We start from the raw sequence: 20,908 nt of genomic DNA, 5'->3' as shown, positions 1-20,908 counted from the left end.
GCGCCTCTAGGTTTTACCGTATCTCTAACAAAGTGACGTGTCTCGGGGGGAAAAACCAAACAATTCATGTTGATTTTGTTTAAACTTTAGATTTAATTTTCTTTACTCTGGAAAAAAAAAAGAAGCTCAAATATGGGAGGGCATCTGCAATGAAATCCCACACCAAAGACAATTATCCACAAATAAAGTTAAAGAATATCATACAAAACATCTCTTGTAACACTGTTAAATAGACCGACTTAGTATCTTATTCACTGGGGACAGGACTGAAGCTAGTGCTCCCTGAATGTGTGCTTCCTCACACAAGAGAACAGACATGCAACACAATGGTGGAGACAGTCCAGAGAATTTCCTTTTTTTTTTTTTTTTTTTTTTACAGTTGAAGGAGATGGGAATGGCAGAAAAAGGAGAACACAAATGTAAAGGCAGCATCACAGATTCCTTCACCGGAAATTCACTTTGCCCTCCTCCTCTTTGGTGGGAGGAGAAAAAAATGTGTCAGATTGAGGCGGGGAAGAACAAGATGAAGGAGGTTGATCACTAGTTCAATGTTGAGGATTTCTGAAGAATTTAGGAGGCGCGTCTAATCCTGTAATGCCCCTTGTTAATAATTCTATGTAGCCATTTCCCCTCCTGCGTTTGTTCATTGGTCAAAACAGAGACCACAACATCCTGGAATGATATGCCAGTATCTGACAAAAAAAATATCTTTTTTTTCTTTTCTTCTTTTCCACAGAGCTTGGCAGCATCTCTCTCGTATTAGCCTCCAGTTAGGATAAAATTATCAGTTATTAAATCAAAGCTGGCCTCAAAAACCTTCAGAGTAAACGGTCAGACATGATATGTGCAGCTGAGTGCAGCGCCGCGGCAGCAGAGACAAAATCAAACCATTTGGAGCTGCTACAGAAACATCCCTCTGTCTGTGACGGGGCCTCACACACCCACTCACACCGAGGAGCTTTGAGGTGCAGCTTTTATGTATGAAAATGGAAATTATGACAACAAAAAAATCTCTAAAAATACCACCACTTCAAAAAAAGAAAAGTCTTTTAAATCTATATACATTGCATGTTCTCATTAAAGTGACTGAGCCCATTAGAATTCTAGACAGTAGTTGGACTTAGCAGCAAATTCTTTTCTCAATAAATATAGATGTACAGTATATAAATGTCTCTTTTGGGCCACATTCAGGCCAAACCTGGGAGGGGGGGGGGGGTCGCACTGTGGACAAGTTTCCCCAAGCAGTTTGGGGGGAGTGATGATGATGGTGGTGATGATGCTCCACGCCGACATCCATCTCAGGTTACTGATCCATTTGGCGAGACTGTACAGCTAGGAGATCCTTCCCAAATAAAAAAAACAAAAAACAACTAAATACTGTCCAGAGAGTCTAAAACAGCATGCTTTGTCTTCTGCTCTTTCCATTGCCTGAAGGAGGAAAAAATATATAAATTAAAGCATAAATTGTAAGTTTTACAACTGAGTTTTTCCTGGTCTCCACTAGTCGTGGGTCTTGTCGATTTTAGGACACATGCATGCCCCAGTCCTCTTCAACTCATACAATATATTTGCATACAAAACTTGTCACTATCATGGTTTGAAAACAATAAAAATTGAGGATAAGAAGAACATTTTTGATTGGATGGAATGACAAAGTATTCATTCCTGCGTTATCCCTCACCTGACTCGGGGTACGATGAGTTCCGGTAGCCAGGATCCCTCTGCAGCTGCAGCTCCTTCAGTGTGAATATGGATGTGTCTGCCAAAAACAAGGAGAGTCAGTCAGTGCAACAGAATTCACATCTTGCCAGGGAGAACAGTGTCTTTGTTACAAGGCGGCTGTAACTGATCCTCACTGTACACTGCAATATCCTTCAAGTTGTACCTAAGGGAGCCTGCCAAGTCTGCGTTACCGCATTGCCATTTCATTACTCACTCTCTGGCAGCGTGTGCACACGTGGCCCCAGGCTCCTGAAGTACGGCTGTCTCATTGCTTCATCAGCAGAGATCCTCTTTTTTGACTCGTACTGACAATCAGGGCAGTGAAAGAAACACAGTCATTAAAAGAACAGCCCAAAAAATGAAATTATTGTGATTGCATACAAATGAGCTGCCGTGCCTCGATACACTTCCTTCCATTAACACAGTCCAAACATAGCCGCAAAATGTGTCACGCTGCTTTTAACATAGCATTACTGCCTGCCAAATACGAAGAGACTCACTTTTAGGAATGACATCAGCAGGTCAATGCCATCAGTGTCCAACCTGCATGGGGGGGGGGGGGGGGGGGGAGAGAGAGAGAGAGAGAGAGAGAGAGAGAGAGAGAGAGAGGTCAGTGGAGGTGGGGAGACTCACAGACATTGGCGGCTGTAAGAAACGGAAATCAGTCAACTATTCCACAGGATTTCCTGACAGGAAGCGACGGAAAGCACACACGGCTAACTAAACAAACCAATAACACTAATGTCTCATTCACTAAAAACTAAAAAGCTACAGTAGCAGCTTGTCTCTTATATACCTGGGTCTGACCAGAAACGTTTGCTCACTTCCATCTTCAGTGATAACAGGGCTAACAAGAGAAGTGGGGTGGGGGGGGGAGTGTTTTAACTTCAAGTGTATACACAACAGTCAATATGTATATGTATTTGACTGTAGTACACTTTATCTGGTGTATAACGACAGATGGTAAAATGACGACAGAGTGTGAATACTCCAGTCTTACCTGGGTGCGTGGTTGATGAGGGGCTGGGCCTTATATTTGGGGAACTTGTAGGACTTGAATTCGTCGATGGAGGATATTCCAGGCCAGCTGTCCTCTGTTGGAGTGCCTGCGGGTGGACATTGAAACGACCCTGTTAGAGTGAAGCAGCGTCACGGCAGCTGGAGGGGGCTTTTCACGCGCCCGCAGGGGTTACATGCCATGGTTAATGCGATTAAAGGCTCATATTCAAAAGTTTGACCACTTCCGAGTCAACAGGGGGCAGCACTGACCAAGCAGCCGGAAGATGAGGTGCAGTTCGTCCTCCACTGTGGAGCCTGGGAATAGGGGCCTGCCGGCGGCCATCTCGTAGAATATACAGCCAACCCCCCTGGAAGGGAGACACGGACAGTAGGGATTAGGTCTGAGTGGAGCTTCGAACACAGTCCGACTCTGCAGCTCCTCTGGAGTCATACCGCCACAAACTTTTTGGGATCGAACTCGCTGTATGGTGTATTTACTGGCCGGGTTTGTGAAGTGAATATCAAAAGAAGAGGCAGGAATTGATTTGAGAAAGCAGCAGGTGCACTTTGAAGTTTTGTGGGGGAAACAATTTGTAATGAAATAAATTCCATCACAGCTTGGGTGTGTTCATGTGCACATCAAAGTCCCCTTACTGTAGATTCGGACACGTGTGCTCAGAAGAGCATCAACAACAACAAAAAAGAAGCTCCAAACAGCTGTGCTCCTTCCACAAATCAGCAAGAAGCAGCTAAAATGAATTGATAAAATTTGAAATTCTTGACTTCTGTTCCTCAGGATTATATCTGCATCTTTGGTGTGTGCAGTCATATGGGCGTAAAGAGAGTTGCAAGGAGTCTGAAAAGTGTTTTCTAACAGTTGTACTTGCCCGTGTTGAGTAAGGCCCACTCACCACATGTCTATCTGTGTGGAGTACTCAGAGGAGCCGAGCAGCACGTCGGGAGGCCGATACCAAAGTGTTACCACCTCGTTGGAGTATGTTTTAGTGGGCACAGACTTCGCTCTTGCCAGGCCTGTAGAGCAGAAATGTGAGAAATATATAAACAGATCCAACAGACGTAGTTTGTAGAAATTCACAAAAACTATTCATCTATTTAAAATATGGAAAATGTGTTGGTAAAACATATATCAATGGGACCTCAGAGGTGCAGACCAGATAATACTCTAATAATGGAAGACAATTCATCTGAAGAAAATGCTCTAACAGACAAAGCATTAATGTCAGTACTGTTTTTGATTTTTTACCAAAGTCAGCCAGTTTGAGTTCCCCTCTGTCGTTGATGAGTAGATTCTGGGGCTTCAGGTCTCTGTGGAGAACTTTCCGTCTGTGACAGTACGCCAAGCCTCGCAGGATCTGGAACAGAAAAATCTGGGAAAAGAGGCGGTTTTTGATGAGCAATTGTGATCTTGTTGTCGGACTCGGATTCAAACAGCGATGGGGAATTACAAAACAGACATTATGAATGTCCTTTCTGGATTATTTAGGCTGGCGGTTTATCAAAACCGTGCTGGGATATTATTCATGTTTAAATGAAAAGCTTACGGTAACACATGTTTATATGGTCCTTCCAAACAACCCAGTCCTCATTAACACTGCAATAAGTGTCAAAGTGTTTACTGGAAATGGTGGTATTTGGTTTCAACAGAATTTACTTGAATGTCTGTTTTGTGTTTTTGTATTTGAGACATATAGTTTATTGAGAGTTGAGTGCAGGTGTGATGAACGAGCCAGATGTTGCTGTACAAACTCGCACGTGACTTAATTCACTGTGTGCCGTCAACATGCACTCTTGTTTTTTTTAATCATGTAGCCACTATGATGAAAGCTAAAAAAAAAATGGTGTGCCTTGACTTTTCTGGGGTAAAAGAGGGCACCTGTTTTGTATCAGGAGCAAATGTGTTGTATCACATTGATGCCAGATCCAAGAAGCACTTCCCTCATTTGTTCTTACATAATCTATCTTCAAATTATTTCAGTCTTATAAAAAAAAGGATGTGTCACTGAATTCCAACACAAAACAGAAAAGGTTCCTGCGAAAAAAAGGTTGAAAAAAACAAATGTCACTTTTCCCCCTCACTGCCTACGCTCCACCACCAGAGGGCACAATAACAGTGCTGCTTCTACGGACACCAGTGACCACTGAGTCCTGGAAGTTGGTGAAGTTGGCTGGGCCTGCAGGCGGACGGACTGCGGCGGCTGCTCACCTTCACATTCTGCATGCTCAGGATGTTCCCACAGTCGTCCATGTACTGCTTCAGGTCTTTGTCCTAGACAAGGAAGGGAGGGAGAGAGAGGTTGGAACGTGAGATGAGTGGAGAGGCTAATGAATAGTAATGATGTAAAATATATTCATTTTAGTAGAACAACATGTGAGTCACAGAGGAAGTGAGGGCAGAGGTTTTAGTTGATCTCACCAGGTACTCAAAAACCAGTGTGAGCGACTTTTCCGTGTGGATGATGTCATGCAGCGTCACGATGTTGGCGTGTTTCAGGTCCTTCAGTAACGACACTAGAGGAAACGACAAAGGTGACAGTTGTAACATTCACTTTAGTATAGTTTTGATCACGTCATTTTTTTTGAGAGTGAATGATTTCATTGAAATGGTTTTTAACCAACTTTCATTTAATTTCAACAGGAATCTGAATTCGGAGCCACGAGCCAAGTCACTATCTTGTTTTACTTATCCCCGTCTTCTTTTGTAAGTTTGTGTTTGTTTTTCTGAATTAACAAAAAGCCACTTTAGATGTTAATTGTGTTTATTTTCATTTCTCTCTTTTAGTGAGATCTCCTTATAAACCCTTTTGTTTTCTTTAATCTCACCATCACAATTCCTTTGTAATCCTTCAAGTAATACGTCCTTTTAATTACTTAACAATAATGACTTATTAAATCACCTAAACTAAAACTAAACAACTTGCGGAGTTTACAATGACCAACTTAAGTAATGTGCATATACAGTATAAAGCCTTACATCCTACACAAGTGTCTCAGACCTACAATGGCAGCTTTAACCAAACTACATGTCAATCAAGTCTCAAAAAGAAACATACATACTGTATTTTAAGAAATCTCCTGATAATGTCACATTTTACTCGCTTTCAAAAAAAACCAACCACACAATCATGGATATGGTGTCACAGCCCCCATGACATGTATAAATAATGAGCAGAGTAGTGGTAACTGTTCAATTTTTAGCCTGTAGTGCAACGACAAATCATTTCATTCTTCATTTCTGAACTTTAACATGAAACTAAACTGTGAAACCACCTGATGCTGTTTTTTATCGAGACATGCAGGCTTCAGTGGAAGTGAATGGAAGACGTCTAGTTGCTGGTAGTTGATGTTTCACCGTCACTTCAAACTAAACATACGTTTATCTTGGAGGGTGGGGTAAAACCTTGTTCTCAAAAACTCAACTTACAAAATAAACGTGTCAGAATTGTATCAGTTGCTCCAAACATGCAGTGGATGAGACACGGCAGTCTCTTATCATGAAGATCTGAAATCTTCCATCATCAAACCTAAGTGCAGTCAGTTGTGGGACAGTTGTGGGATTTTTAGGTCGACCTCGTACCTTCTCGGATCGCTGTGCATGGTGCCCCCTCCTCGTGCTCCAGTCTGATCTCCTTCAGAGCCACAAGGTTGTCCGTCAGCTTGCTCCTCCCCTTGAAGACGGTAGCGTAGGTTCCCTGGAGGACAGGAAGCGACAGAGGTGAGGACAGGTTTCAGCACAGTCCGGCTGTCATGGATCAAAAGTGAACTGTGTGCCCGTGTCTGTGCACAATGTGTCACCGAGTGCCACTGAGAGTTAGCACCTGGTGGAAAATTGCAAAGAAGCCAAGGCTGACATGAACATGAACACGCACGCATGCACGCACGCACACACGCGCTCACACACACGCACGCACGCGCTCACACACGCGCTCACACGCTCACGTACCTCCCCCAGTTTGTCCAGTTTGATGTAGGTCTCCAGCTTCCCAAAACCAATTTCTGACTAGAGGAGAGAAAAGGACAACAGCATTAATGAGGGTCGCGTCTTTATGAGCAATGACAAGCTTACAGACACCACGATAAATCCTTCTGACGGCCTTGCAGCAACAGAGGGGGGACGGAAGGAGGTCACACATCCCCGGACAGCATCATGTCTAATCTCTTGTGACAAAGGACCTTTGGCTTTTGGCTTTTACAAAGTGTTTGTTTATGGACAAGACATGCAAATCCCAACTTTATTCATAAAGCAGTGTGCTTGTTAGATATAAATTTGAGTCACTTTAAAACCAAAATTCAGGTTCTCCTATGTGAGGATTTGCCACTCATCTCTGGGTTTGAGCTGATGATCAAAAAAAGCAAGTGGTCTAAACACCTTACCTTGGGTTGTGGGAAACGATAACACATTTTTCACTATTCTCTGGCATTTTATGGATGAAATCATTCCTCATTTAAAAAATGAACTAATTGATGAACAATAAGCTGAAGCCGTAATAGGCTTTAGAAATAAAAAGAAAATTGAAAACAAACTCAGTTTTTTTTTTCACAGTCACTCACGAACAACACACAGCACAGATACAGAGTTAATAGCAAAGATGCCTTTAATAAAAGGGAACAGCTTTTGTTTTTTCTTTTAAGTAAGTTCATCTTCAGCCCTTAAAAAAAGCTTTTCATTAGGTGCATGTAAAAATCAAAAGCAGCAGCACAAGATTTTAAACCGATTTTAAAAGACCAGCGGCAGATGAGCAGAGAGGTCTGGGCTCAGTGTTCATGCTTTTCTTCTGTTTCTACTTTTGACATTCACAGTAAAATCATAAGCTAATTATTGAGGAAGCTGAACACATGACAACAGGCTGAGAGGAGGAGATGGCCTCTGTGCAAGGCGTTAGGGTCCCCCCCACCCCCCCCCTCTCTCTCTCCGTCTTTTCTGTTTCTTGCTGACTTTAATTAAAACACTGGTCCCACAGCTTTATTTATATTCTGCAGCTCCTCCCTGACGTCCCCTCTGTTTCCATTTCCTCCAAATTCTGTCAGATTCTTACACACTGTCGAAACTCACATCAGGACTCCTCAATCTCAGACGTGGGCGGCAAGTACTCTACATTTATATAAGTACACTTTGGGGATACTGACGGGTCTTCCTCTACATTCATCTGATTCTAAATCATCTGATTATCTGACGATTTATCAGATGAATGTATTAGTTACACAGTGGATCCTTTTTAGCCGCAAAATGTTAGATTAAAGGATTTACTGTATCATGAGACAATACACATGAGCAATTCAGTTGATCCAGAATAACTTCATGTGTATTAGGCCACTATGGGCAAGTGGAAAGTCGAAGAGAAACACTTCTTTAAGGCAACATTGGAATCTTGGTTTTGATGTGATGATTTTTTTCAGATGTTCAATCTGACTGGATGAATCCATTGTTTTGACAGAGAATACCAAAATTGAAACAATGCAGTTATTTATTCTCTTAACATCAGCTTGCACAACTGGTTTAACCTTCTCACTACGGCTCTACGTCCCTCTATCCCTCTCTCTCTCTCTCACCAGTGATGCCCTGCGGGAGCGTCGGCTCAGCGGCTGGTCGAAGGGTGGGCTGGTCAGCTGCAGTTTCTCCAGATAACCGTCAGGTATCCGGATGTCGGCCGGAAGGGACAGACGTTTGTTCAGATCCTGGACAGACAGACACACACACAAATGAAAAAACTAAACAAAAACTAAACAGTGTCAACATGTTGTAAAACCCTGAGAAAACGGAGTAAACCCTCAGCAAACAGCTTGAGCTCTGGATAAATACCAATGATTGGCAACAAAATGGCCGAGACCCAAAGTAAACAAGCAGAATCTGTTAGAAGCAGCATTATATAGCCAACCTTAGGCCTCACTGGTGAACAGAGAGGGCAGTGTGTGTAGGTGTGTGTGTATAAATACACGTTTAGCAGACTGTGCGCACAAAATAAAGTCTCCCTGTAGAGCCCTTTAAGAGTTCGGGGTAAAGTCTTTCCCAGAGCAACAAAGTACTAAATCATGATCCTAATGAGTTGTTATATAAAATCAAACACCCGTTCACGACATAGCGTCTGGATTCTTTCCATCATGCATTTCCTCTATTTGTTAGATTACAGTTAATCCGGTCTCTGTCGCTCGCTCTGTCTGCTTAAAATTTACTTCCACCCCCCCTGAGGCAACACTGGACACTTAATAACACCCAACTGCCCCCCCCCCCAACTGAAATACAATAATATGCAACTTTGAACTTTCCCCATTTGAACAACAGGCTCATTGATGAATGTGTAACTGAAGACTCCTGACAGATGAACCACAACAGTGACTAAACTAATAGGAGCAGCAAGGCCTCACATGAGGAGCTAGATGCAGCAAATGTCTGGCATTACTTGTTAAATGACTTTAAACTATTAGCTAATAATCTGAAATATTTGAAGTTTTTTTTCTGTCAGTCTACTTTATCAAAAAAAAAGGTTTGACAAACTAATGCAGAATCTATTCAGATTTTTCTGCCGTGTTGTTTGAATTTTATTTGAAGAAGAACTGAAATGATAAGTTAATTAAAATGATTCGTTGATTGGCAGAAAATGTATCCAGAACTATTTTAATAATCAAATTGGGGCCATGTTCGCTTCTCAGGTGGGAATATATATATATATATTTTTTCCCTCTCTACGACAATGAACTGAATATCTTTCAGTTTTGTTGTGTTAGGACAAAACAAGCGACCTTAAGAGATTAACACAGGCTTTGGGAAACTGACTTGCTTGATCACAGGCTGCTAAAATGTGCGTCTGTGTTTTTATTTTTGAACATAACATCCAGTTCTTGGTGTCTGTTGGCAGGGGTCAGGAGTGGAAGTTTGTCCCCAGAGCAAGCGATGCCATCCATCACTTGACCTTTGCATTCCCCCACTCCTCTAGTTGTCCAATCAACCCGGCCTAATCTGTTACAACAGGGGCCCATCTGGACCGTATTACAGTAATCCTTGTGATGTAATCCCAAAACAGCACTGCTTCCTCTGCAGCAAGAGAAGGACAATCCACCACCTGATGACAGACCAAGGGACTTCCTCCCTTCTCCTCCTCCTCTTCTTCTTCTACTGTCCCTCGCCTGAGTGTCACAATGCAGAGACAAAGTGAATTTTCTGCTGTATCACTTCAATCATCAACAATGAGCCTGCGCTCAACCATGCTGTTTTTACCTGCTGTATGCTTTTTTTAAGCATGTGTGTGTGTGTGTGTGTGTGTGTGTGTGTGTGTGTGTGTGTGTGTGTGTGCGTGTTTGCTTCAGCCCAACATGTTCTGCTTGTGAAACAGTCACAGGAAGTGTGAGGTGCACTGTTTGCAAAGGCTCTCGATTCACAGTAAGAGGTGACGTGTTATGTCTTTGTGTGTGGGTTTGCCCCAAATGGAGTAAGCTGCTTAACTGCACGTTTACGGGTGTTGGTTGTTTTTTTTCCCCTCGTGCAGTCTTGTGAGCTTGGTTTGTCCATGTAGCTGCTTCTATCTGCTCAGAAATCAGAAATCCCCAGAGGCCCTGTTGCAATCAAAGCCCCCAGTAAACACTTGTCAGTGGAGTTGAAGTGTGTGTTCCTCAATCACAGCATCTTTTCCTCCCATGGTCACTCAGCAGGTGCCGAGCAACACGTGATTCACTGACTAGTTGTCAACATATACTGCACTTCAAAATATGAAGAAAAAAAACTATTAGCCAACAAAGTATTTTGAAAATAGTCACAGGATATTAAAGTGTGAGAATTTCTTTTAAAAGATTTAAAACGACCATGGTCACTAAAAATGATAATAAAATGTTCCCAGACATATCCTTTGTACGTTTTTTTGAATGTCTGAGAATGATGAACTCAATAAAAACTGCGTAGGAGTAAAAGCTTTACTGACATCTCACTTTCACTGAAGCTGAACTGTCAGATGTACATCCTCAAATCCCATTAGGAGTCATTAAGATGGATTTAAAGGACCAAGTCCAGCTTTGTTGTAAAGAATGCAATGTGGATAGTCGAGAACATTTAAGATATTTAAAATCCTGCAATCCAAATAGAATATCAGAACTTATGTTATAATAATAACTGTATTTCCTGTTTTGTTGTTACAGTAAAATTGAGAGGTATTTTTTTAATATTTATTAAGGTTTAAGCCTTAAGATTATATATTTATGTTGAACACTAAACAAATGAAGGAAACAAAGGATTGATGTCATCTTGTTAATCAAATTTTATTTTTGATTCCTACTGTAACCCACAAAATGCTGATTTAAGTCAATGTCAGAAATCTGCAAATTTCAAGTAACGCTCCACTGAGCAGATTTGATCTGTTACCTTCAGACACAGCAGATTAATTTATCCTCTTGCTTCACACTGTCTTTTTGTGTCCCTACGAGCCAACGGGACTAAAGCTTTCACTCTTCATCACGTTGCCCATTTGTGTGCATGTTTGCCTTCACATATGCTCCACTAAATCAACCTCAGTGTCGCAAGCCACGACCGATTTTATCTCTACAGAGGCTTGTTTTTGTCCTCAAATGTTTAAACTTTATCGTGGGAACAATGTTGCTGCATCATATTTAAAACGTCCAAAAAAATGTCCCAGATGCAAGTGATGCTTGTTCTGAAATTAATTCCAAAAACAGAACAACAACAAAAAAAAAGAATCACAGTGAGTTTTCCATAATATGCTAACATTATGTAACAAAAAGCAGCCCATGACTGATTCTGTGTGTGTGTGTGTGTGTGTGTGTGTGTGTGTGTATTTGTGTGTGTATGTGAGTGTGTCTCTTATGCTGAGATTATGTGGGCAGCTGCGTGTGCATGATTCGACGCAGAGTTACTGCGTGGAGCTGCAATGAAGACGTCATTAAATACCATTTCTTGCAGAGGAAAGAAAAAAAGGCCATTGTCTAATGCTGAGAGTGCTTTTCAAAAACAGACCTTCATTTACAAAGTGGACGCTGAACCACTAGAAGGGTAAATGTGTCATGATTTATGACAAACACATATTCCAACGTCAGAGCTTAGTAATAGTAGCCGGTGACTCACATCGCACAACATAATCACTATTTCAAAAAGTAGGAAGTCTGTGCAAGGGCAGAGAAAGTCTGAAGTGGATCTCACCTCTGCAGAGATTCGTCTGTTCCCTCTGTTCCTCAGACAAACACCCGAGGGCGACTGCACCTCTTCGGAGGAGGTCCCCGATGCCTGGTCACTCTCCCCATCGGACCCCATCTTCAGGTTCTCATGGACGATATCTGGAGTGAGGACGAAAATTAGCGAGAGAGAAAAACTTGGACACTTTGCACTCACCAAGTTCCTGGCTGTGTCCAACAGACGATATACACAAAAAGTACATTAGGTTTCATAAGTTTGACTGATATTTTAAATTTACTACTAATTTTCCCACGTCTAATCAAACTCAAAGTTCATACAGTATGAAACAAATTGCCACCTCCTCTAGGCTTTATGTTTATATTATGGACATTGTTTTGAATTCAAATATTGTGTCTGGGCTGAGAATCCAGGCGACTGGTTTTGCTTTTGTGCGTCCCCAGTCATTATATTTTGGTCTCATTTTCTAACACATTGTTAGTGTGACTGAATGTAAGAACTGGAACGATTGAACTGATATTTATGTACATCTGCGCTGACATATGCCTCTGGGAATGTTTGGTTTGGCACATAATATATCACTCGGGGTGTGTGTGTGTGTGTGTGTGTGTGTGTGTGTGTGTGTGTGTGTGTGTGTGTGTGTGTGTGTGTGTGTGTGTGTAGGCTCAGCTGAATCGGTAGAAATGTGTAAGACAAGGATTTTTTACATGTTTGGACCGAGGTTATTCTACATGTAGACATTTACTTGAGCTGGAATATTATCAAGCCACTGAAGCACCTTCTACACAGATTCTACCAGTTGACACAGAAGACATTTCCTGCACTAAACCTGTTGGAAGTCAAGACACATATCATATCCGTGTGTCTCACCGAGGCGACTGCCATTGCGAGGCATGACCATGAGAGACCCAAGGCCTCCTCCGATGACGCTCTGAGGTCGTCGCAGCGGTGGCTTTTTGAAGGAGCCTGTGTACTGATGGAGGAAGGAGTGGACGCTGTGGGCTGAGGGAGGACGGCCGTTTCTCACTATGGGCTCTGCAGGAGAAGACACAACAAAAGAATGACCAAAAAAAACTTTTATTCGTTCATTGTCATTGAATGTTTTCGCATATATGTCAGCCGATAAATGCCAGGAAACCGAAGAACAGAAACGGATCTATGTTTTGAAACACTGCGACAACCGTTCTACAGTTTCTAACAGTGTGGTGACAAATTTATTATAATAAAAATCTAGTTGGCTGACAGTTCATTTCTTCTGGAGGAATATTTGCTGGACAACTGACAAAAAGCTTTCTGATGCAGGAGCATGACTGGTGAAACTATAGCATGACACAAGACAAGCATGAAATAATCGCTCCATCGTTATATAAGTGGTTTTAACTCTAAATCTACTGACACAGATTTGCATGTAATGCGTTAACTGCTGTGACTTAGTACTAGTAATAAGATACTCTATTGCATGACAAACCATTACTATGATACATACAGCATGTGTCTCGGTAAATGGATTTTATATAAGAGCGCTGGATTACAATTTTCTTTATCACGGTTCAGTGAAGCAGGGTGAGACTGATGAACAGAGGAAAGGGGCATGAAAACATCCAGGAGAAGAGAAAGAGAGAAACTAAGATGGTAAAAGTAAAGGACTGATGGAGGAAAAGGGTGAATCATTATACAATAGATAAGCTACTGTAAAATAACAGTTTAGGCTCATTTCTGAGATTGTCATATTTTTAACACATCTTCCAAAATGTAAACAGAGGTGACCTCTGGGGTCTGTTCTCTCAACCAGGGTAACACATATACCCAATATAAAAGTGGAGAAGTGACAGAGTTCAGTATGTAAACAAAAGGCCTTGTGGTCCAAGTTGTTTTGTGCCTCTAACCCGGACAGATGAATATTTGTCAAAAAGCAAAGAATTTAGGAGGATTTATTATGTATAGTGCAGCTTCTACTGAAACACAGACGGTGACAGTAGGGGGAAAAAACTGAGCCCCAGAGACGCAGTTAAGCAGGACAGTTGCCTCGTGGACAGAAGGACACTGTGGGACATGTGCAACAAGAGCAGGGGGGATTAGGTGGGGATGGGACACAAGGCAACAGCTATAGAGTCAATGATTCCATCACCGATTCCATTAGTTTGTCTCAAAGACAAAACGGGGTCAGAGATGTTTTCATCACTTCGTGTGAATGATCAAAACACTGCAGCAAAATGCCACGCTGACAGTCCAAGTGTACAGTCCACTCGTAATTGATAACTTTTTGGTTCGGACAGCTTTCAAAAAGATGAACCATCCACCACCCAAAAATGCAAACAGAAGCCGAGTGCCATCTTGATGACCAAAAGCAGATCTCTGCTCATTTTCTCCATCAAAATGTTTCTGTATGTAAAACACAATATAAAATGTGTACATCCGCAACTAACTATTATTTTCATGATTTGATTTATTTATCAACTACTTTCATGATTAATCAAATCACAATTGAGTCTACATAAAAGATAAGAACATTCCCAAGAGTCCCAAGATGGCATCTTCAAATCATTTTGTCTGACAGTTCAGAAGCGCCAAATATTCTTCATGACATCACCATATGACGGGGGAATCATTTTCTGATCAATATAAGCTTTAGATCTTCCTAGTCCTATTATTTGTGGTGAGATCTTTGAAAATGTGTTTTAGAGTTTTTTTGTTTATTTTTGTTGACCTTGACGTTTGACCGGTCAGATCCAAAAGTCAACCACCTGGCGATACCCTCCAGAGTAATATTCCCACCAAGTTTGGGAAGAATCTGTCCGTGAATGGTTGAGTAATTTTGAACACACACATGCTAGGATGTTTAAAAATCACATATACCACAGACACGTGTGATCTGAACAATATCAAAGAATAACCTGTCAAATAATATGATGTTTTTCATTATCAGTTTAAATTGCCCGAGTGACAGTAGTTTTGTTAGGTCTTTATTTGTGGATGTATAACAGATGTATGAATGTGCTTTGAATCCCAGAGACATCACAGCAACCCTTTCCTACACTTGATTAGATAAATACAGGCCTGACTGCACTGTCATCAGTCACTGGCCCTGATTTATTAAGTTATTTATGGATTATTTTTGACCAGGACCCACCAGGTCCATTAACTCACACATTAAACAAGTCTCATTAAACAAATAAGAGGCAGGAAGTAAGAAGTGCTGTCGCAGATCCATGTTTTGTTTTTTTAGATCTACAATGTCTATGATAAATAGTCAACCAGATTTGTGAGCTTTGAGAGTAAGCAAGCCACGTCATCGCCTAAACTCCCCCCACAGCTCAATGATTTGTCTGGCTTCCAGTCTCCAGGGTCAACCATTTCTGTGTATTTCTTAAATCTTATCATGAGAATTAAGTTCACAAGACTCGGGCTGCCTTTTTCGAAGCCGATTCTAAGCGCACTGTGTTCAGGTCTTGTTTAGCTGCAAAAACAGATGTTGCCATGTAAATTTTGCCACCACAGGTGTCTAAATTTGGCATATTTGGTATGTCCTAAATTACAAACCGTGTCATCAAGTTTCGGTTCGTATTTTTTTGCACAAAGGTTCAAAAGTTTTCAGCAGTTTAGATATTTGGATTCTTATCTATCACACAATACTATCAGGGAGGCACCTGATTGGTCCCAAATTCATTCTGCAGTATGATTAAGACTCCAAACACAGCGCAGGTCATAAAGGAACTATCTTCAGTGACAAGAAGAACATGGTCAAACATCATGGAGTCTGGGATCGCATGAAGAGACTGAAAACATTGAGGTCGACTCGACTGAAGAACTGTTCTCCACATACTTTGAACAACCCACTGTACCTGCCGAGTAGCTTGAAAAAGTTTGCCGAGGAGAACTGGTGCCATTTTTAAGACTAAGGGTGGTCACACCAAAAGCTGATTTGATTCAGGCCTTTTCTGTTTCTTGAACTGGGTATGTTAATTTGAAAATAAAGCGAGACATTTTTGAAAGTGTCCTCTCAAACTTCTGCACTGTTTGTTGTGTTTCCTCGATTTCCAATGAAAACAGGAGAATACACAGCCCGGGTGTGATACGCAGGTCCTTATGCCACCGCTCCCTTATCTCTGTGCAGCTGCTGCTGCCGCTGGCATGTGTGTGTGCGCGCGTTACATAACCAGATCAGAACCAGAACACATTCGCCAATCACAGAGTTCAGATCACATCTCATCTGGCTACTCCATTCTGTCTCCTCTCTACACTATTTACTGTTACACAGGCACACGCAAGCTCTGCTGAAACAGTCACACACAGAGAAAGAGAGAGAGAGAGAAATACATGATTCTGTATCCCCTCTCACCAAGCACAGAACACTCTGGCCAAACCTGGTGTTAATCACTACACAAAAAGCTCTTTACAGCCCAGTTAGTTCTCAAGAAGAATTAGGGGGTGAGGTGTGGGGACAAAACTGAGGACAAGTCTGAAAGAAGCTTGGGAGAGAGAGCTGGGGGGGACTTAGAAAAGAAGAGCTGAAAGATAAATAAAAAAAAAACAGAGGTGGGGGGCATTAAGATTCCTAGCTAGTTTCACCAAGACATCCAAGTTGCCGTGGCAATGTCATGGAAACTCTAGAATGTTTCCAGACCCTGAGCACCATAGTAACGATGTGGTGGCACACCAAGGCATGCTCCCTCGCTCGCTCCCTCGCTCGCTGCCTCGCTCGCTTCCTGCAGATTATGTGAATATCAGCAGAGATAAGCTGGTGCGCCACTCTGCTTTTATTTTGACGCCTTGAAGGCTGCGGCCTTCGGTGGGATCCACACAAATGATGTAACCAACTACAGAATGTGTGTGGAGCAGAGTGTATCTATACAAAAACTCAATAAAGAGTCATGTCACGCAAGCTGACCATAGACCATACAAAGCTGTTTTGTCTGATTTCTTAGTACAGTTGACAATAAGTGACAGTTGGATGTTTTCCAAGGTTTTGATGAATATAAAACTGAGTTGTGAGCGTAAAAAGCACAACAACATTGTCAGAAAATATTTCGTCCTCTGACAAAAAGACATGACTGTGAACATTAAAATTGAATGATGCTAAAGGCGAGCTAAAGCTGAAGATTTTACAAGTTAGAAACCTAATAAAACTGCAGCAGTTTAACTTAGATTCCACTAACAGATTCTGGGTCAGTGTTGGCTAGGATTTGGATTTAGCTTTGGATAAAAAGTACCATATATCTGCAATCCATTAAAATTCAACCACTAAATCCCATTTCAGACATGCACTTCATTACGTAAATGTGCTGGAAACTTTTAAATGTTATCCGGGTGTTGGAATGAATGCCTTCACTCAACCAATCCCTCCATATTGCAATAAAGCAGTCCAGCACATTAATCTGCAACACCGCCCACAATGACCTGATAGACCCAGAGACGGTAGAGGAATACACTCAGTTGCCAGTTAGATACTATCTAGCTCTCTAATGCAGTCTAATACAACAAGTCTGCTGTAAACCCTCCCTTCGTAAAAGGTAAGAAAGTTCTGCTTTTGTTTTAAATATGTTAATTCAACAGTGCGGTAATTTTCGAGGAGTAGTTAGTGATGCTGTTGAACTGCACTGCGATATAGTGAGTTTCTCAAAAATGGAGTCTGCACTTCTTGATGTAAATGGGCAAGAAAAAGATACTAGAAACTGTTCTCAGTATGATTTGATATAATTCAACAGGAGAATAAGTGTACTGACCAAAAATTTGAAGGAATGACTCCGTTGTGAAAATTGAATTTACTGTTGCTGCATTGATTTTAGACAGGTGTATCTAATAAACTGGCAGCTGAGAGCATGGACCTCATCTAACAGTCTATATTGGCATATCATCCAGCTGTATACAAATACCAAAAGGCCATTACTTAAACACAATAAATATTCTGAATTTGTCTCCCCGACAGGTCTCACCTTCGGAGCAACATTAGCTGAGGCTTGTTAGCTGTAGTATATATAAACTGGGCCAAAATGATTGAAACTCTTATAAAGGAACTGTTATGTCAAGGAACTTTACAGAGATCTGGAAACCACCGCTCTTTTTTTCATTTTCACATTTTTATACATATTTACAGTTGCTGCAATAAAGCTCACCACTGTCCTTCAGGCCGTTCTCCTCGATGGTCATCTGCTCGGCCAGCTCAGACAGCGACTCGTCAATGGTGTGGCTGCCTCGTAGCGTCTGAGAGAGACGCCTCTTGAACCGCTTCATCTTCTCCATGGAGCTCTCGGGAAGGGGAGGCCTGAAAATGAATACAAATTTGACATTTGCTTTTAATCCATGCAAGACAAGAGGTTACAGCAGTTTTAGTTACAGCACAATGAACCCACTATCTGTAAGCTGTGGTGTTGATCTGGCCCTTGACATTTCACTGACAAGATCTGTAATGTAAACGGCCTTTAGTTCAAAAGACTAAACCTCATCCGCATGCAGTCGTGTTTCACAATCCCACAACAGCCAAACTGAAACCAAAGACATGCTTAGATCACCGGGTATCTGACTGGCCGAACAAAGGCCCAGACCAATCAGCACCCGGATGTTAATTATGACTCAGCTCATTCAGGCACATTACTTTACATTCCTCCCCCTGGGAAAACATGACGAGATAGTGAGAGATTCTTACGGCCCAGTCTAGAGTACAGTCTCTGGCACAGCGGACTGTAAAAGCAAATCCTAAACCGGAGGGATTTGCCGCTGAATGGACCAGGACGAGCCTGGGCCACGCTGAGTCCACATCACACATTCCAGCTGCATTTACTGTGTACATGAGTGTGACTGGCTGTAAGAGCTTGACTGTGTGTGTGTGTGTGTGTGTGTGTGTGTGTGTGTGTGTGTGTGTGTGTGTGTGTGTGCGAGCGAGAGAGGAGCGGAAAACGGTTTCAAATCAAGACAGAAGATATTTGCAAGTTACACGCAGCCTCTCCCTGTGACCACAATGTCGAGAAGAGATCATGACTCCACTACAATTGCGAGTCTGTACCTGCATTTGTCTGTCTGTCTGTTTATGATGATGATGACGACGATGATGATGATGAGTAAAACCAGACATGAACACACATGAGCAGTTCAGGCCCTCAGGGTTCACTGCCTGTCAACTGTTCCCCAGCGACAACCCTCTTGTCTACCAAATGTCACTCATAACGTGAGTTATGTCAGTTCAGCCACAATCATACAGTATAAAGATGAGGATGATTAGGAGAACATAGTAAGCAGGACAGGGTCTGTTGATTATTTCAAGTGACCATCACTTCAGCTTGTGTGATTGCACACAAAACAGGGTAAGAGAGCATGGCGGACTGCAAAGCGTTACAAACACAGTCTCGGCTCAAAATATGGCAGCAACTGACAAATACTTTCATTATGAATTCAATTGATAGTTAATCTTTAAATTCCTTATTCTTTACAGCCCAAAGAGATGTCTCCAAATGTATTCAATTCATAGAGATAGGGAGCATAGAAAAAGCTGCACAATTCTCACTTGACGAGCTGGGAACTAATAGAGGTTTGATAAATGACTGAATTGATTAATAGATAATTAAACCTGCTGTTAATCATTGGAGTGGAAAATTGGAAAAAGGCATTAGCCCAAAATGGCACATCACATTCGACAAGTCAGAGTTGTGGAAAAAGTTACAATAACTAGCATGACAACAGACGCAGCCAATCAGCAGCCAAAACTGAATTTCAAACATTGTGGCCCATTAGAATCAGCAGGTGAAGAATAAAATCTGGGATGAGAAATAGGCCATGCAACTCTAAAAATCAGAAACAAGTGTAGAGGTACAGCGACTGGTGGTTTGAAAAGTTTGTACGCAGAGTTCTATGCGGCAGTGAGTCTGTCCCCATTCCCCGGCAGAGACTGTCTGTCTGAACTGGGACTGAGGCAAAAGCAAACTGGGACAGTGCAAAGACAAAAATTTCAACTGATGGTCATGAGCCTGTAAATTACAGAAGGAAACTTCATACAAAATGATAGGAATTGTATACGATTGTGGGGAGCCAAAGTTCCCATATGAGAAGCACATATAACCATTCCATTCATTTTTGCAAATAGGATAAACGTAAAAGCATCTTCACTTCCACCATTTAGCAATGCACTCCTACAACATCTTCAGAGTCAGTACGGGGTGGGGGGACTTCACACACCTGTCTCAGGATCCATAAATGGCTCTGTGCATTTTTCCGCATGTGCAGTAATACTCTGCAAGACCTGTAGACAAGCTTTGATGTGTCCCACCCTGTTCTTGTAAAAGGCATGAGACACTTTTTTCAACTGCAACCTCATTCTTCAGTTCACTCTGCTCAGAACAATCTTCGTCTTACGTAGCTTTCGTCCAACATTTATACATTCTGCCCTTCTGTCTTGATCAAGCAACGATCAATCTCATAATTCCAAGGAACTGAGAGGAGGCAGAACGTCAACTAGACTGTCACAACAGCTTCACATCAGTCAATTCCGCCTCATGACACATCAGCTCCAGCACGGACAACCAGCCTGTCACATACTGAACAGCTCACTGCATTTCGCAGGAGTGCGCTGCAGCCTCACACACTGACTAAAACACAGACACTGGATAGAAAAAAACACACTGATAACTGATCGATTTATTCATCACTGCTGACAGGGGCACTGGGGAAGACAACTTAGCCATCAACACAAAAACAGCTTGAATTTTCTTTTCACAGCAACTTTCTGCATGCTTTGGGCAAAACTGGTAGAAACAGTTCCAATGAATCCATTCATTAAACAAAAGAAATGTATATACAACAATTTTGATAACTTTGAAATTCTTTAAGCTCCCATAGACTGAGGATAAAAAGCCAGAGCTCCATGGAAAGTGAACAACAGCAGTAGAAAGGAGAATGGGGGGGCTGTCTACTGTGGACCAGTATCCGCTGGCCCACGTTCCTGCCATGGGATCGAGTGCGGAGCTTTGGACATGATCCCTGTTCTGAGCCTCATGCCTGCTCTCATAAGTAGGCCGGTCTGAGGTCTGAGCTCCAGATCCACTGGGAGGT

The 20,908-nt window shown here is 42.0% G+C and overlaps 1 protein-coding gene across 3 annotated transcripts in view; it reads right to left on the bottom strand.

Annotated features, from left to right (window-relative positions):
* Nucleotides 1-73: 73 nt before the first annotated feature.
* The window catches only part of LOC118315643 (cyclin-dependent kinase 17), a 27,918-nt gene continuing 7,083 nt past the window's right edge, over nt 74-20,908 (bottom strand). For 2 of the 3 annotated variants that reach the window (XM_035643087.2, XM_035643086.2), the window contains exons 2-18: nt 17,983-18,131; nt 12,740-12,904; nt 11,879-12,012; nt 8,290-8,415; nt 6,683-6,739; nt 6,317-6,431; nt 5,156-5,250; nt 4,946-5,008; nt 3,986-4,109; nt 3,633-3,753; nt 2,992-3,089; nt 2,723-2,828; nt 2,519-2,569; nt 2,223-2,265; nt 1,937-2,027; nt 1,682-1,759; nt 74-1,428 (exon numbers count right to left, since the gene is read on the bottom strand). In XM_035643087.2, coding sequence (XP_035498980.1) covers nt 1,391-1,428; nt 1,682-1,759; nt 1,937-2,027; nt 2,223-2,265; nt 2,519-2,569; nt 2,723-2,828; nt 2,992-3,089; nt 3,633-3,753; nt 3,986-4,109; nt 4,946-5,008; nt 5,156-5,250; nt 6,317-6,431; nt 6,683-6,739; nt 8,290-8,415; nt 11,879-12,012; nt 12,740-12,904; nt 17,983-18,109 — 1,632 coding nt within the window. In that variant the 5' untranslated portion in view covers nt 18,110-18,131 and the 3' untranslated portion in view covers nt 74-1,390. The remainder of the gene's footprint in view (nt 1,429-1,681; nt 1,760-1,936; nt 2,028-2,222; nt 2,266-2,518; nt 2,570-2,722; nt 2,829-2,991; nt 3,090-3,632; nt 3,754-3,985; nt 4,110-4,945; nt 5,009-5,155; nt 5,251-6,316; nt 6,432-6,682; nt 6,740-8,289; nt 8,416-11,878; nt 12,013-12,739; nt 12,905-17,982; nt 18,132-20,908) is intronic. The other variant, XM_035643088.2, reaches the window with a different exon arrangement.

The sequence above is a fragment of the Scophthalmus maximus genome, chromosome 7, assembly GCF_022379125.1.
Source record: "Scophthalmus maximus strain ysfricsl-2021 chromosome 7, ASM2237912v1, whole genome shotgun sequence".
Classification (NCBI taxonomy): domain Eukaryota; kingdom Metazoa; phylum Chordata; class Actinopteri; order Pleuronectiformes; family Scophthalmidae; genus Scophthalmus; species Scophthalmus maximus.
This window is presented reverse-complemented; position numbering and strand designations above follow the sequence as displayed.